General features: G+C 41.8%; 1 protein-coding gene across 2 annotated transcripts; it reads right to left on the reverse strand.

Annotated features, from left to right (window-relative positions):
* Positions 1-3,396: 3,396 nt before the first annotated feature.
* On the reverse strand, positions 3,397-13,958 carry LOC311129705 (protein Wnt-7b-like; the record flags this gene model as incomplete). 2 transcript variants are annotated; one of them, XM_084162113.1, is made up of 4 exons in its annotated part: positions 3,397-3,876; positions 7,871-8,138; positions 12,093-12,323; positions 13,864-13,958. In XM_084162113.1, the coding sequence occupies 4 exons, from the start codon at positions 13,956-13,958 to the stop codon at positions 3,397-3,399; spliced, it is 1,074 nt and encodes a 357-aa protein (XP_084018239.1). The 2 variants fall into 2 exon arrangements, with proteins under 2 accessions (XP_084018239.1, XP_084018240.1); XM_084162114.1 differs by having other exon boundaries at positions 13,868-13,950.
* Positions 13,959-18,264: the final 4,306 nt, after the last annotated feature.

Genomic DNA, 18,264 nt, shown 5'->3' on the forward strand with positions numbered 1-18,264 from the left:
AATACTTAACATTGCTTGATAATTCACCAAGTAAACCAGGAGCTATAGAGAATTATGGTCTTCAAATTGAGAATAAAACAATCTGGGGTAATTGTAGAACACATGGACTATGTACACTACAGCAACTTTAATAAATCAGAGACAGAATAATTTGTAGCTCTCAAATCTTTAAAAACAATGACAATGAATGAAATCAATCTTTTATAAGTAACTGTCCTTTAACTATAAATGACAAAGTGCCATATGTAATGCATATAAAAAATAAAAATAAACTTAGTTTTTTAGCTATATAAAGCCTAAATAAAACAGAATCGCTGAATACATAGAAGGTTGATGCCTGAAAAAGCTCAGTGACCCCTGGCCCAGGCCCTCTTTCCATATATCTGTATTATATGGTTAGGCAAAATACTTATTCTCTGGACAGGTTGACTTTAACTCTGCTGGTATAGACCTTGTGAATGCAAGGGGCGAGCGAAAGTGAAATTCCATGTCTCTTGCATTCGTGGGGATATGCAGTGTATCGTTCGTGAATACATCGCCCTTGGAGCTCCATAACGCTTACACCGCATCATCTCGGAATGTGAAAAAAGAATACCCCCCCCCCCAAACATAACATAACATAACAATAGGTGAGGTGAACATAGCCAGGCAGCTAAACCATGTTGGAATTGTGACCGAAATAGGGACATTTCTTCCTTTGTATGGGCTTGAACGGGTTGCTTTGTTGGGCTCTTTTGGTAAAGTTATTCAGTGCAGCACTCACCAATTCACCTAGTAACATGTTAAAATCATGTCCAATGAATTGAGGGATGGTGAGCGCAAAATAATAAGATAACTACTTCACATGCTACTGACAATAGATAGAAATGCACAGATTTATTAAAATTGCAGAAAAAATGTTTTGTACGGCTTCATGCTTAATGGCACACTAACTCTGGTAAACTTCAGCAGCAATCAACGAGAAAAAAAAATCAATTAAACATTACTATCCATACTATAAGACCTTTAGTTTGAAGCTATCTTAACATAAATAAGTCATTTATTTTCAGTGTTCAAACATACAGTGCCTTCAGAAAGTATTCACACACCTTGACTTTTTCCACATTTTGTTGTGTTACAGCCTGAATTTAAAATGGATTCAATTGAGATGTTGTCACTGGCCTACACACAATACCCAATAATGTTAAAGTGGAATTCTGTTTTTGGAAAAGTTTTACAAATTAATAAAAAATGAAAAGCTGAAATGTCTTGATTCAATAGGTATTCAACCCCTTTGCTATGGCAAGCCTAAATAAGTTTAGGAGTACAAGTTTGCTTAACAAGTCACATAAGTTTAACATGATTTTTGAATGACTGCTGTACCGAACACATACGATTATCTGTAAGGTCCCTCAGTCGAGCAGTGAATTTCAAACACAGATTAAAACACAAAGACCAGGGAGGTTTTCCAATGCCTCGCAACGAATGGCACCTATTGGTAGATGGGTAAAAAAAAAAGCAGACATTTAATATCCCTTTGAGCATGGTGAAGTTATTAATTACACTTTGGATGGTGTATCAATACACCCAGCCACTACAAAGATATAGGCGGTGTCGTTCTTAAGTCCGTTGCCTGAGAGGAAGGAAACCGCTCCGGGATTTCACAATGAGGCCAATGGTGACTTTAAAACAGTTACAGAGATTAATGGCTGTGATCTGAGAACACTGAGGATGGATCAACAACATTGGACCACCAATGGTGGTGCAGGAGCCCGACACTACAATACCAACGTAATTGACAGAGTGAAAAGAAGGAAGCCTGTACAGAATACAAATATTCCAAAACATGCATCCTGTTTGCAACAAGGCACTAAAGTGATACTGCAAATAATGTCGCAAAGCAATTAACTTTTTGTCCTGAATACAAAGTGTTGTGTTCGGGGCAAATCCAATACATCACATTACGAGTACCACTCTCCATATTTTCAAGCATAGTGGTGGCTTCATCATGTAATGGGTATGCTTGTAATCGTTAAGGACTGGGGAGTTTTTCAGGATAAAAATAAACGGAATGGAGCTAAACACTGGTAAGATCCTAGAGGAAAACCTGGCTGTCTGTTTTCCACCAGACGCTGGGAGATGAATTCACCTTTCAGCATTTACATTTACATTTTAGTCAGTTAGCAGATGTTCTTATCCAGAGCGACTTACAGTAGTGATACATTTTCATCCTTTTTATTTTTGACAATAACCTGAAACACAAGGCCAAATCTATACTGGAGTTGCTTACCAAGAAGACAGTGAATGAGTGGCCGTGTTACAGTTTTGACTTAAATCTGCTTGAAAATCTATGGCAAGACCTGAAAATGGTTGTCTAGCAATGATCAACAACCAATTTGACAGACCTTTAAGAATTTTGAAAAAAATGATCCAGGTGTGGAATGCTCTTAGAGACTTACCCAGAAAGACTCACAGCTGTAATCACTGCCAAAGGTGATTCTAACATGTATTGACTCAGGGGGTTGAATACTTATCTAATCAAGATGTATTAGTGTTTTATTTTTCATGCATTTTCTACAAATGTTAGAATTTTTCTTCCACTTTGACATTACAGAGTATTTTGTGTATATTGTTGACAATAAATGACAAATCCATTTTAGTTACACTTTGTAACACTACAAAATGTGGAAAAGTCAAGGGGTGTGAATACTTTCTGAAGTTACTGTAATTACAGTGTGACTGGATAGTTAAGGTACGCCACCATTTCAACGTCAGTCTATTAAAACCATGCTCCTCTCTCTCTCCGTCTGTCTCGCATCGCAGTCAAAGGCACTTTGCTGATGTACCGTTTCCAGTTTGAGGTTATAATTTTGTCAGTTGGTCAGTTTTTTTCTCCCCCATTTCAGATTTCAAGAGATTATTTATATTTTTTGAGCAGTGTTACCGAAGAGGTGAAAACTGCACTTGATAAAGTTTGGGTCCACAATGTTTCCAATAACAGATTTGCTTGGTTGGAGACAGAAAAACGAACAACCACAATCCTTGCACTTCATCAATATCCTGCAACACATAGTATATCTGCATCACAGTTTTCCAGTCAGCGCATAAGAAGAAAAAATTATTTGCCTACTTCTCAAAGTACTTTCAAAGTCATTTTAGTACATTTAATATTTTGTCTTTGTTTTTAAAAATCAAATAGGATGTCCAATGTGCAAAATGAAGCCATGAAGAATCTAACAATTTTCCAAGTCCACTCTGTAGAGTCCCTCCTGAAGTCCTTCCCCACTAAGTCCACGTCCTAGTATCCTTTTTATCCTTCCTTTTATCCTCTCTCATAGCCTTGCCCTGTCCCTTGTCCCTTTTCCCAGCTCCCTCCTTCATCCCTCTCCTCCATCCGTCCGTCCATCCATCCATCCTTTATTTGCAGGTGAACACCTCAGACTTCTCACTGCACGTGTTACACTTCACAAAACAGCACCATTGGAACTTGCAGTTGCACTGCCACACGCGGGTGTACTGGTGGGTGTTGTGGCCTCTACCACAACACATCAGATTGCAGCCGTCGGTATGGGGTGACGTGTGGTTACACAGCCTCCCCCGCGTCCCTGTGCTCCCTGTCGCCGTGTCCTCCTCGCAGTAGTTAGGAGACCTCTCCAGGTAGACCAGATCGGTGTCTGTGGGTTTCTGGTAGCCCCGCGCCTCCTTAAGACGCAGGAAGGAGGGTTGGCGGAGACGCGAGGCCCGGACCGGTTCGACTTGGACCGCCTCGCCGTAGCGCTCTTTCAGGACATAGCCGATCTCCCGGAACTTGGGTAAGGTGGTCCAGCAGGTCTTGGTGGTGCAGGAGCCCGACACGCCGTGACACTTACACTCCAGCTTCATACGCTCCTCCAGGATCTGAGGGAAAGGTGAGAAGAGGGTTGGATACAGGGTTTGGAAAAGGTTGACATGACCTGAGGGTTAGATACAGTGGGGAGAACAAGTATTTGATACACTGCCGATTTTGCAGGTTTTCCTACTTACAAAGCATGTAGAGGTCTGTAATTTTTATCATAGGTACACTTCAACTATGAGAGATGGAATATAAAACAAAAATCGAGAAAATCACATTGTATGATTTTTAAGTAATTAATTTGCATTTTATTGCATGACAAAAGTTAAAAAAAATTGACCTGTGTCATTGCCAACAAAGGGTATATAACAAAGTATTGAGAAACTTTTGTTATTGACCAAATACTTATTTTCCACCATAATTTGCAAATAAATTCATCAAAAATCCTACAATGTGATTTTCTGGATTTTTTTTTCTCATTTTGTCTGTCATAGTTGACGTGTAACTATGATGAAAATTACAGGCCTCTCTCATCTTTTTAAGTGGAGAACTTGCACAATTGGTGGCTGACTAAATACTTTTTCCCCACTGTATTTGAACAGTGAGAGACAGAATAACAACAAAATAATCCAGAAAAATGCATGTAAAATTTTTTATAAATTGATTTGCATTTTAATGAGGGAAATAAGTATTTGACCCCTCTGCAAAACATGACTTAGTACTTGGTGGCAAAACCCTTGTTGGCAATCACAGAGTTCAGACGTTTCTTGTAGTTGGCCACCAGGTTTGCACACATCTCAGGAGGGATTTTGTCCCACTCGTCTTTGCAGAACTTCTCCAAGTCATTAAGGTTTTGAGGCTGACGTTTGGCAACTCGAACCTTCAGCTCCCTCCACAGATTTTCTATGGGATTAAGGTCTGGAGACTGGCTAGGCCACTCCAGGACCTTAATGTGCTTCTTCTTGTGCCACTCCTTTGTTGCCTTGGCCGTGTGTTTTGGGTCATTGTCATGCTGGAATACCCATCCACGACCCATTTTCAATGCCCTGGCTGAGGGAAGGAGGTTCTCACCCAAGATTTGACGGTACATGGCCCCCGTCCATCGTCCCTTTGATGCGGTGAAGTTGTCCTGTCCCCTTAGCAGAAAAACACCCCCAAAGCATAATGTTTCCACCTCCATGTTTGACAGTGGGGATGGTGTTCTTGGGGTCATAGGCAACATTCCTCCTCCTCCAAACATGGCGAGTTGAGTTGATGGCAAAGAGCTCGATGTTGGTCTCATCTGACCACAACACTTTCACCCAGTTCTCCTCTGAATCATTCAGATGTTCATTGGCAAACTTCAGACGGGCCTGTATATGTGCTTTCTTGAGCAGGGGGACCTTGCGGGCGCTGCAGGATTCCAGTCCTTCATGGCGTAGTGTGTTACCAATTGTTTTCTTGGTGACTATGGTCCCAGCTGCCTTGAGATCATTGACAAGATCCTCCCGTGTAGTTTTGGGCTGATTCCTCACCGTTCTCATGATCATTGCAACTCCACGAGGTGAGATCTTGCATGGAGCCCCAGGCCGAGGGAGATTTACAGTTATTTTGTGTTTCTTCCATTTGCGAATAATCGCACCAACTGTTGTCACCTTCTCACCAAGCTGCTTGGCGATGGTCTTGTAGCCCATTCCAGCCTTGTGTAGGTCTACAATCTTGTCCCTGACATCCTTGGAGAGCTCTTTGGTCTTGGCCATGGTGGAGAGTTTGGAATCTGATTGATTGATTGCTTCTGTGGGCAGGTGTCTTTTATACAGGTAACAAGCTCCCTTTAAGAGTGTGCTCCTAATCTCAGCTCGTTACCTGTATAAAAGACACCTGGGAGCCAGAAATCTTTCTGATTGAGAGGGGGTCAAATACTTATTTCCCTCATTAAAATGCAAATCAATTTATAACATTTTTGACATGCATTTCTCTGGATCTTTTTGTTGTTATTCTGTCTCTCACTGTTCAAATAAACCTACCATTAAAATTATAGACTGATCATGTCTTTGTCAGTGGGCAAACGTACAAAATCAGCAGGGGATCAAATACTTTTTTCCCTCACTGTATATGTAAAAAAAAAACAAAGGGAAAATAACTTATGGTTCAAGCCTCTACTCTCTTACTAACTTTACCTTCCTAAAGACCACAATGGACAGAAAAAACGACCAGAACTCTCATGTAACCAGAACATGTATAACGTTTTACTGAGGTAAATGTGCGATTTAAGTTTTGATGCCTCGCAGATGTATTCAGCGGACGCATTTGACAGATAACAGTTTAGGGTTGAGTTACATAGTTGTGACCAAATCTGAAATGTTTATGTAACCTAATGTTCCCCCCAAAATACAGCATCTTCTAACACAAAGCCATATCTATCAGTGTTGACATTAGATGCATTGTCAATAGGAATTAAAGTAAAACTTCTTACTGGGTGGCCAGTACTGTAGCCTACTAGCCTATCATGTACGAATGTATCAGTGTATCAAGCCTGTTGCTCTTGATCTGCCCTGCTATCAAGTTAGGGGAATTGGCTCTTGATTAGGTTGGTTCAGTGTGTGCAGTGATGCAGCAGCTTGGTTTTGGGTGCTGCCATCGACAGAGGAAGAGAGAGAGACTTTGCAATAATATCCTGTATCCTGACTTAATGCTCTGTAATTCAATGAATGGGACTGCAGGGTTATGGCAGGCCTCCATTTGGCAGCCGGTTTGCCCGGCCTTGCATTCCCTCCGCTCACACACACACATACACACAGGGGCGCGTTCACACACACACCCACACATAGGCAGGCACACACGCATGCGCTCACACACACACACACATTCTGAAACCCTCTGTTTTAAACTAGTATAGCATAATTTAGCACAGCGATGCTGTCTCCTCTGAACTTATATTTACACTGAACAAAAATATAAATGCAACATGCAACAATTTCAAAGATTTTACTGAGTTACAGTTCATATAGGGAAATCAGTCAATTGAAATAAATTCATTAGGCCCTAATCTATAGATTTTACATGACTGGGGATACAGATATGCATCTGTTGGTCACAGATACCTTTAAAAAAAGGTAGGGGCGTGGATCAGAAAACCAGTCAGTATCTGGTGTGACATTTCCTTCGCATAGAGTTGTTGATTGTGGCGTGTGGAACTTTGTCCCACTCCTCTTCAATGGCTGTGCGAATTTGCTGGATATTGCTGGGAACTGGAACACTCTGTCGTACACATCAATCCAGAGGAAACAAATGGGATTCATTGTAAAGAGCACACTTCTCTAGCGTGCCAGTGGCCATCGAAGGTGAGCATTTGCCCACTCGAGTTGGTTTTGACGCCGAACTGCAGTCAGGTCATGACCCTGGTGAGGAAGACGAGCACACAGATGAGCTTCCCTGAGATGGTTTCTGACAGTTTGTGCAGATATTCTTTGGTTGTACAAACACGCAGTTTCATCAGCTGTCCGGTTGACTGGTCTCAGACGATCCCGCAGGTGATGAAGCCGGATGTGGAGGTCCTGGGCTGGCGTGGATACACGTGGTCTGCGGTTGTGAGGCCGGTTGGACGTGCTGCCAAATTCTCTAAATCGACATTATGGTAGAGAAATTACATTCAATTATCTGGCAACAGCTCTGGTGGACATTCCTGCAGTCAGCATGCCAATTGTATCCTCCTTCAAAACTTGAGACATATGTGGCATTGTGTTGTGTGACAAAACTGCACATTTTAGAGTGGCCTTTTATTGTCCCCAGCACAAGGTGCACCTGTGTAATGATAATGCTCTTAATCAGCTTCTTGATATGCCACACCTGTCAGGCGGATGGATTATCTTGGTAAAAGAGAAACGCTCACTAACAGGGATATGAACAAATCTGTGCAGAAAAATGGAGAGAAATACACTTTTTGTGCGTATGGAACATTTCTGGGATATTTTATTATATTCTATTGTCTTCTATTCTAGATCACTACAGAACAACTACATTTTTGTTAGGCGTGTTAAAAACCCCAGACAACAAGACAAGCAGTGTCAGTCACTTTACCTTTCGTCCTGCCTCATTATTATGCAGGTTCATCAGACGTCGGGCGTTCTTCTTGATCTCTCGGGCATCCACGAAGCGTCTGGAGAACTCCACGCCATACTTGATGTTGGCCGAGCAGCCTCCCCACTTCCAGCCCTCCTCCTGGTCATGGTAGCCCTGCTTCTCCCGGTCGCAGCCACACTGGCTCAGGTTGCCCTGACTACACGCTGCTGTCACCGAATGGGCCACGCCAGCTGCCGTGATGGCATAGGTGAACGCCGCCTCTCGGCTACCTGGGGAAGAGAGAGAGAGAGAGAGGGGAAAGAGTTACCTTGCAGTAGTCCTAGGTGAGTTGTAGTGCATTACAGTACATAGTATGAGTTTTTATGTTACAGTACAGTATTTTATGTTGTGGCCTAATGAAAGGCTTGTGGCCCACTACAACAAAATTCAGCCATACTTTACATTACTGAGTGACCTGACTGCAGTTTGCCTTATACTAATGTAATGTAATTAACCTGTAACAGGCTAATAAATACCTACCATTCCTTATTTGATAGTCTCTGTTTATCTGACTCTCATCAGAGCCCTAATTTTTAACAGGCGGGCTGTGTAAGACTCCACTGAGAAAACCCAAGTGACATCTGCTGGTTGACCAGAGGAGCCTTACTGTATCTGTGTCTGTACATCAGATACAGTAAAAACTACTGTATGTACTATACTATTACTATAGTATAAGTACTATAGTATTATAGATGATATAGTATGTGCTATAGTATTATAGAGTATATATACTGAACAAAAATATAAATGCAACATGCAACAATTTCAAAGATTTTACTGAGTTACAGTTCATATAAGGAAATCAGTCAATTGAAATCAATTCATTAGGCCCTAATCTATGGATTTCACATGACTGGGAATACAGATCTGTGTATGTTGGTCACAGACACCTTAAAGAAAAGGTAGGGGTGTGAATCAGAAAACCAATCAGTATCTGGTGTGACCACCATTTGCCTTATGCAGCGCAACACATTTATTTCGCATAGAGTTGATCAGGCTTTTGATTGTGGCCTGTGGAATGTTGTCCCACTCCTCTTCAATGGCTGTTGTCCCAAACATGCTCAATGGGTGACATGTCTGGTGAGTATGCAGGCCATGGGGGACATTTTCAGCTTCCAGGAATTGTGTATAGATCCTTGCGACATGAGGTGATGGCAGCGGATGAATGGCACGATAATTGGCCTCAGGATCTCGTCACGGTATCTCTGTGCATTGAAATTGCCATCAGTGAAATACAATTGTGTTCGTTATCCCTAGCTTATGCCTGCCCATACCATAACCCCACAGCCACCATGGGGCACTCTGTTCACAACGTTGACATCAGTGGCCCTGTGTAATGATCATGCTGTTTAATCAGCTTCTTGATATGCCACACCTGTCAGGTGGATGGATTATCTTGGCAGAAGTTAAATGCTCACTAACAGGGATGTAAACAAATTTGTGCACAACATTTGAGATAAATAATATTTTCATCGTATGGAACATTTCTGGGATCTTTTATTTCAGCTCATGAAACATGGGACCAACACTTTACATGTTACGTTTATATTTTTGTTCAGTGTAAATTATCCTATCTATAAGTGCACTTAATGTGTGCTAGTTGGTTTCTGCTTCAGCCCACACTTTTGTCATTCTCTAGTTGACAATGTAGCGTTATTGAACTCACTACCTTCACTCTAGACAAGTTGTTTATGGATGTAATGTAACGTCTTGTAAATTATTTATAAGAAGTTAATAAACACACAAATCTGCTTAAAGATGCTAGATAAATCTTAAGTGAACATTACTCATATTGTTTTTGTAGCTGGTAGTGGTAACTTATCATGAGTTATAGACCCACAACCACACGATACATTCTCACATCTGCTATGCCATTGATCAATCTGTCAAACTACACCGTCAGAGCAACAATAAATACCTGTAAGATCCTTTCAAATGGCACGCTTTCCATTTCAGAACAAACACATTATCATTTACAGCATGGAAAGGAAATGAATTACTGTATTTAACATTACTATTGTGTTGTTCTTGTAATAGGACATTTCCCTCCTCAATCAAGATACTATGTTGGCTTCCATTCTCAACAACCTGAGTATTAATGTATGGCGTCTAGTGGAAGGCGATGGGGTGGCTTCTCACGCGTAGATCCCATTAGCTCTGTGGCTCCCTGATCCATAACTTTAAACTAACTCTGAAGTCTTCTCTTATCAGTCCGAACCAGGGAACCAGAACTTTTGGTAAATGTAGAATAGTAAATGTTTTCCTCGAGCTGCCAAACGTCGTCCCCAGCATATAAAATGTGTTTTGATTGTAGAGTAATACATGCTTGGTTCCATTGTTGTTGGTATTCTAACTGCTGTAGCTGACTTTGATTAGTGGTCAAGACAGAAACTCTGGTCTCACTCAATAGTTATGTTATATGTTCTCTGTCCTTGCAGGTCAATCAAATTAAGTGTTTGAAGAGGAACTTCTTGACACCCGTGATGCCTTTACACATGCATGAACTCGAATGGATCAACTGACCATAGGATGAGCCTGTCCAGGCCCTGTGAATTACCAATCCAACATTTCATCACTACCAACAACAACCCAAGAGGTGAGTCCCACCATAACTTCCCAGTAGATCGACAGAGTTCTTGTCATATCAATCTCTCCCAACACATACAGTCAGTAGAGGGACAAGCTGAGTGTCCCTATTAGCCCCCTAACACACCATAATCCTAACACACCACGGTGAACAGAGGAATAGATACATTTCCTTTCCTCAAACAAAAGAACTAGATGGATCCTGGATCCAGCAGTCCACCTGTCTGTGAGAGGAGTGATTGTTCCCAGAGCTGTTGGATTAAACACAGTTCCCAAACCACAGCGAGACTGCAACAAAACATTTCTGACTGATAGACAATTTAAGACCAATACTACTGGTGTGCTGTGGGAAATAAAATAATAGGGGAATGCTGACTAAAAGCAGATCAGGGCGATGTTTAGAGATCACTTTGATTATGAGTATAGGTAGTTAGGAGAGGATGCACTTCTAAGGACTATCTGGTTCATTTTCACACAATCATTAATATAGACCTACTGTATTTAGGACAGTCGGTGTTGTAAGAATGAATGTCACAAACCAAACTTAAGGCCAGAGGCAGGACAGATTTCTACACAATGAGGTCACATGTAGGACTGACTGTTGTAGGCTTGAAACCCCTTCAGGACACTAGCATCACGGCTTCAAGTTTCAATTGTTCCCGTATGCCTAATATTATGGAGTCAAAGTACGGTATTCACTTTGGTTATTGAAGGAGCATGATGGTGAAAGAATAGTACTCTCACTGGAAGATTTCACTGAAGTAGTTTCACTAACCATAGAGCTTCACTCTTCACTCTAATGAAGAGAAGGTCTAGTTTGTGAACCTCTCATCCTTGCTTCTATTGCAGGAGAAGCACCACACTCACTACAACAACCTAATTGGCCATGATGGTAGCTATTGCTCCCTCCTTCACCAAATCGTATGTCCCTGAACTGACTACCATAACCTCTCCTGTAACCAGTGCCCTGGCCTGAGCATAGCCACTGGGAAGAAAAAGGAAGTTCAACAGAAACAACTTTAATTTAACTTTAATTTTCCTGTAAGAGTGCCTGATCATATTTTGTATATATCCAGCTTACGCTTTGTGTCATGCACCTTGGACTGCGTTGGTTGGACTGTGAGCTAGGCACTAGTCACTGACAGTAGACCTATACGTTTTCATCGGGTCACAGGAAAAGACAGTGACTGCTCACTCTGCCAACTTGGCACAATCAGATGTTCACCTCTCCACTATTTCTAGCCAATGCTTGGTCTGGTGGGCATTCTGATGCAATCACTACATCATCATCATCATAAAACATTATTATATCCTTCTCAGTGTGGAGCAGCCACACTTTAGAGAATGTAGAAATGAAGTAGGACCCACACCATTGCGGGTCCTACTTCATCTATACGGGGTGATTTCCCAGACACAGATTAAGCCTAGTCCTGGACTAAAAAGCAAGCTCAATGGGCAACTCCATCGAAAATAGTTTTTAGTCCAGGACTAGGGTTAATCTGTGTCCGGGAAACTGTCCCTACAAGTTTTTCTTCGGCCCAGCACCACCTAACAAGTGATGTGCGTTTGACTAGACTAATTGCAGCAGGTAGACTGACCTACTCTCAGCTCTTGTCCAAAGACGGTCCTCTCGCCTAGGGCAGAGCAGTTCCAGCGGCCATAGCGGAACTGGTACTGGCACTCGTTGATGCCCAGCTGGGCACCCTCGCCGATGACGATGATGGCGTCTGGGCGGCTCTGGCAGAGGGCGCGCTGCCTCGGGGCCAGCCCAGGGATCTTGTTGCAGATGATGTTAGCGCCCAACGCTACCACCGAGGACAGCGCCCTATGGGGGGGGAGAGAGAGGGAGAAGGGGAGGGGAGAGAGAGGGAGATAGTTAAACATCACGGCATAGAGTTGGCGGGGCAGAATCGACGCGGCATGGACTGAAGCTACAGATTCTACAGGTCTCCCCATGGGCTACAGTGTTCCCTCACATCAGTCAAGTTTTGGTTTGGCTCACAGGTAGTTTCGCTACCAATCTAGATAGAGCACTTAAGACACACAGCTGATTTAAGACACACAGCAGGTCCGAGACAAGCTCACAGGTCACTGAGATTGTTTATTGTGACCTTATAGATCTGAGCCAGTTAGGAACGACCCCTCTCCACCGCCTTCTTACAAATAGAGAAAGGGATGGGGAGCGTGACTCGTGTGGCTTGCCATAACCCTGAAAATGAGCCGAATCACAGAAAAGGGCCAATATCTTTATTGTAAACTATTTGCCAATAACTTCTGGTTTACACTTGATTGATTATATTTTGAGACTGACGAAATAACACTTTAAATACTGACTTCAGATAAACAAGCAAAACCTGCAACATGACCCTCATAAATTTTAAAGGACCACTGTGTGTAAGATTTACTTCGGGTCACTGAATCAGGTTTTAAAATGCACAAAAGCAAACAATGGTTAGCCGATGAAGAACAGACAACAAACCAACTCTGGCTTATAGCCTTCATTATAACTAAATACATGAACCTCAGCTAGGGCTGTTTTATGTATTGGTCAGGTCTGTCTGTGCAAGTATGAAACCTATCTGTGCAGTAATCATTCGTTCTGTGAGGGCCCGGGTCTTTTAATGTAACAAGAAAATAACCAGTTGTACAGTTCTACTGGTTTATGTCTACAGAACACAGGATGTCATCGAGCAACATGTTGCTCTTTTCCATATGTTGCTTTACAAATATAGGGTGTAGAGAACATGGTCATGTTGCAATGCGTAAATCCAACTGGTCAGGTAATCTCATCAATTTAGTTATTGAACACTGTGAATATAACATAAGTCATTTATAAAGCCATCAAAATATTGATTTCATTTCATTTGTCATTTTGGGAAGGTGGAGCAGCTATTACTGTGAACCTCTCCATTGACTGTACCACTTTTAGGCTAGTTGGAAAATACATTTTGTCAGCTAAGTTTAAATTAAGCTCTTCCACAGACATGTTCATTAAACGTTTTTATTCTTGTTAAGTTCTTATAGATTTTGTTATAAAATATTATATTTTCAGTCACAAAACCGAACAGATATTTGTTGTTTGGCACCAACAATTTAATGTCAAGGCCAATATCGATCCCAGTATTTTACAATAGGCTATTATATAAGTTCCAATAACTTATTTGAGTTGATCATTGTATAGTGAAATTGCATTATAAACCACACATGCTCTATAATTTTAACGTGCCTAAATGGCCTAATCAACAAATTAATTAAATTAGTGCATAATAGAGATTCAAAATTTAAAGAGGTCTTACAAATGCACAACACCATCACATGGCTCTACAAGCACCTGTTGAAGAGAAGGGTAAAAAGCACGTGCCAACCTACAGGTAGCTACCGCTGGTGAGGATGAGGAAGATCTGGGGATAGTAGACCGACAGCAGCGCACTGCGGGACGAGACAATGAGCATGGTGTCATTGAACACAAAGGCCGTTGCTTGCTTGAGTGAGGGAAAAAATGAAATTAGCTAGATAATTCCTTTAGAAGATAAGTAGTCCTGGGAGTTCGTATCAAACAAATCTCTGTTCACTTCTTTGTGGTGGTCGCGTCTTGTTCTTGGGGTCAGTCGGCGGAGCGTTGGTGCTATGCAGCTCCAAGCCCCCCGGTAGTAGCGTTGGCTTTCGTCGCGGAGACTGGACGGGTCATCTCTTGGCGGCAGTGGTGTGAATGTGGTTGTCCTCCTGGACTGATGGGGTGGATTTCAGATTCCGGGACAGCAGGGATGTGCCGCTTTCGCCTCCAAAGAGACACTGTTTTATCATTGGCAGAGGGAGACAGACAGTGGAGGGAGACAGACAGTGCTATACCGCCCACCCCCCTGTTAAAACCAAACGGGAGAACGGTAGAGAGACGAGACTTCCACTATTTAGCTCCCAACTACATTTTTTTCATTCAATCAATTAATCCATGTGACCAATACTGTCTTAAAAGTGTTATCTGTGCTTTATGCATTTATATTGTTGTTATTATGGTGTTAGGTAGGCTACAGATCTTTCTGGACATTCCGTCTTCAACAGGTCTCATTTAATTACGTTCCATTCAGTAAAAGGCGCGCGTAAAAACGCGTAAAACCATCAATCGCTTGCGCAGGCATGCAGGACAGGTGTCCAGTTCATTTCAACCGATAAAAGAGACACCATAACATTGGTTGGTGTGGAAACACGTAGGACACACATGGGATGACAGACAATATAACAACTAAATCCCTAAATAACAACTATAGAAAGAATGTAGACTGCTTTGAGGATACAATTAATTTTCTTGCTCTCTCAATGATCTTTAGATCTCGAAGATACCCTCATGTGGTTGAAAGTTAGAATGCATTGCCATCACTGTCAACTTCAAGGAGGTCAAATAGTTGTGATCTTGAACACATCACACTGCAGAATGAAGCTATTATTTAATTATTTTTCTTAGTATTAATGTTGGCAGGAATCATTTACTCAGTTGGTAGAGCATGGCGCTTGCAACGCCAGGGTTGTGGGTTCGTTTCCCACGGGGGGCCAGTATGAAAATGTATGCACTCACTAAAACTGTAAATCGCTCTGGATAAGAGTGTCTGCTAAATGACTAAAATGTAAATGTAAAATAAAGACAAAACTGTATCTAAGCTCTGATTGATTCTTCTCAAACAGGCCCATGTTTTAACCACGTTTAAAACTTCCAAGACATGCAAATAAAACCACCAAAAACACTCTAGAATATCAGATGGGAACGAGAAACAAAGGAATACATATTTACAGTCTTCCCTTTAAAGATGTTCCATACAAATAATAGCTTGTTTGCCTAGAAACTTAGTTGAGTAAAAGCTCTCAATGGGTGGGGATGGTGCTGTTTAGTTTCAAACAACCTTCAAAGCATGGACAGTTTTACAAGGATACTTCTCTCATGGCTGAGGGCAAAGTACGCCCATGTTGTCTCTCTCTTCTCTCTCCTTTTCGGAGATGTCTTGTCATGTGAAGTGTTGTGTTGAAGACATCCTCTGACTGTTGTGCTCTTCATCTTGCTCTGCTAGCACAGACCGGACCAGCTGAGCACTGAGCAGTCATACAAGAATGAAAGGCATGCTTTGTTTCAATCAATAAAAGAAAAAAATAAGAAAAATATCTCACATTCTTTATTTATATCAGATCAGAAAAGCCACACCAAGCTGAGACTACTATCTGTGTGACCGCAGACTCTGATTCACCCTTTTTAATTAAGAGCCAGGCAAGGAAAACCACTACACCAGTGTTTCCCCACTCCTCTAGTACCCCAACAGCACACATTTTTGTTGTAGCCCCGGGTAAGCACACCTGACTCAACTTGGCAACTTATCATCAAGCCCTCAATTAGTTGAATCAGGTGTTTTTGTCCGTGGCTACAACAAAAATGTGTGCTGTTGCCAACCTCTTGGTCACGACTGTTAGATATAACGCTACAGATAGTCTGTGACCACAAAGACTCAGATTCACCCTGTCTAAAACCTCTCTGCCAATGAACCTTAGAGTTAGATAGAATTCTCTAGCTGATAACACCTCAATCCAGGCTTTCATATCTTTCATTTCAACAAAGCCCCTGTCAGTAAAACACAACTCGTGTCCTACTTCTGATTCCAGCGGACATCTCACAGATAACATTGTTGGCTTTCTGATCAGGGCCCGCATAAAACACAGCAGACTAAGTGTGCATCCCAAATGGCACCCTATTGCCTATTTAGTGCACTACTTTTGACCATGCCCTCGTCGAAAGTCATGCACTAAATAGGGAATAGAGTACCATTTGAGACACACACAGAGTATCTGGAACTTTCTCTCTGATAGTTTTGTATAATCCTCCAAAAGGCCTTGTATGCGTCTCAAATGGCACCCTATTCCCTATATAGTGCACTACTTTTGACCAGGGCCCATAGGGCTCTGGTAAAAAGTAGTGCACTATATAGCGAATAGGGTGCCATTTAGGATCTATCCCTTGTTAGTGTATTTGACCACTGCGTCTAAAGCCAAGACAGCACTTAAGCAGCGCACTCACTGTTTCGACTGGTCTGGACAATGGTATCTGTTTCTTATCATATTTTTACATAGTAAGGGAGGGAGGGAGAGAAAGGGAAGGGATTTGAATCATTTTGGTTTGCAACCACAGGGAAAACCTCACAGCATAACGGAATAATGTAAATTGTCTTTATTCTTCTTGTGTGAATCCATCCCCAGAGAGAAAGGATAGAGAACTTCTGTTTGGTACAAGATGGCCTCCTCTGTCCTCTCTTAGGACTTGACCCAAGGACAGGGATAGTGACAGTCAGGTAGGATACCATGGGAGAATCTCAATTGCATACTCCTCGTGTCCTCTCTCCTCGCCTCCTTCTCAAAACCCATTGGAGGAGAAGGTCAGAGGTGAGGGACCTCACCTCTTGCTTTCTCATCCAATGGGTTTTGTGAAGGCAGCGAGGAGAGAGGATGTGAGGAGTTTGCAATTGAGATTCTCCCCATGTTCCTGTTAGCCATGTATATTAATCTATCTTTTTGGCATTTGACAGATTTTAGAGAGCTACAGTGTAGCCACTTGTGACTAGGACAGTGCTTCCCAAACTTGGTGTCGGGACGCCATGTGGAGTCCCCCGAAATCTGTAATCTTACCAAACAAATGAATAACTTTTTTCTCTTCAAATGGGTATATAATACAACCTTTTAGTGTGAACTAAGGACCTCTTACACTGTAAGAATGTGCTTTCATGTCATTATTATGTGTCTGGACAGCCGGCAGGACTTAAAATTGAATAAATATGAACGAACACACAGCATTAACTAGGGGATATCATTTTTCCAAGTTGGGACCCCTGGATATTCTAGTACCAATTTAAGGTAAAGTGCAGTAAAAGTTTGGGAACCCCTGGACTTCCTGCATGTGTAAAGTGGAAATCCACCCCAGTTTCATCAAATAACTTTTACACATTTGTTTCTGATAACCCCAGGTGCCCTAAAATAGAGAATCAAATAGCTAGATGGTCATGTTATTAATCATATATGTTAAGGTTAGTAGATATTATAGAACAATTGCTAAGACTTTTATGGGTTAAAAGTTTAGTGCCATAAAGGGATTCTTTCTGGTACCACTTGACTTTCATTCTATTCACCCCAAACAGATGTCGACACTATACAGTGTAGGAAAAGATAATGTGACCAACCAGCCATTTAAGTAATCTCAACTCATCCATACATCCTAAAAGACCATATGAGGTCGGATATACAGTGACCACCATGTTGACACAACAATTACACAGAACTGGCATGGCTGTTATCCTTTACAAAACAGCAGAGGCATTTTTCATCAGTAATATGCTTGGACAAACACATGGCACCGCTTATCATTTATGTAAAAGGAAAAAGCATAAACTAACAGTCAGGAATCTGTGGAGAAAATGTGTATTCCCCCCTCTGCTCCAATGAGATTGTACTTTACACACACACACACACACACACACACACACACACACACACACACACACACACACACACACACACACACACACACACACACACAGTATGGGAGATGAAAAGTAAACTAACCCGGGGGGGGCGTTGGTATGAGGTAGTGTTTACGACAAAGCCAAGTGGCTGCTTTGTAATTAAATCTAATTTACACTATTGAGACAGTCTGTGAAATCCTTAAAACTGACAGAGGAAAATTGTTGCAATGTTTAGGGGTAAAAAAACAACGCTATTTCCGTTATTTTCCTTCCAGCATC

Source organism: Coregonus lavaretus (assembly GCF_964263955.1).
Source record: "Coregonus lavaretus genome assembly, chromosome: 5".
Taxonomy (NCBI): domain Eukaryota; kingdom Metazoa; phylum Chordata; class Actinopteri; order Salmoniformes; family Salmonidae; genus Coregonus; species Coregonus lavaretus.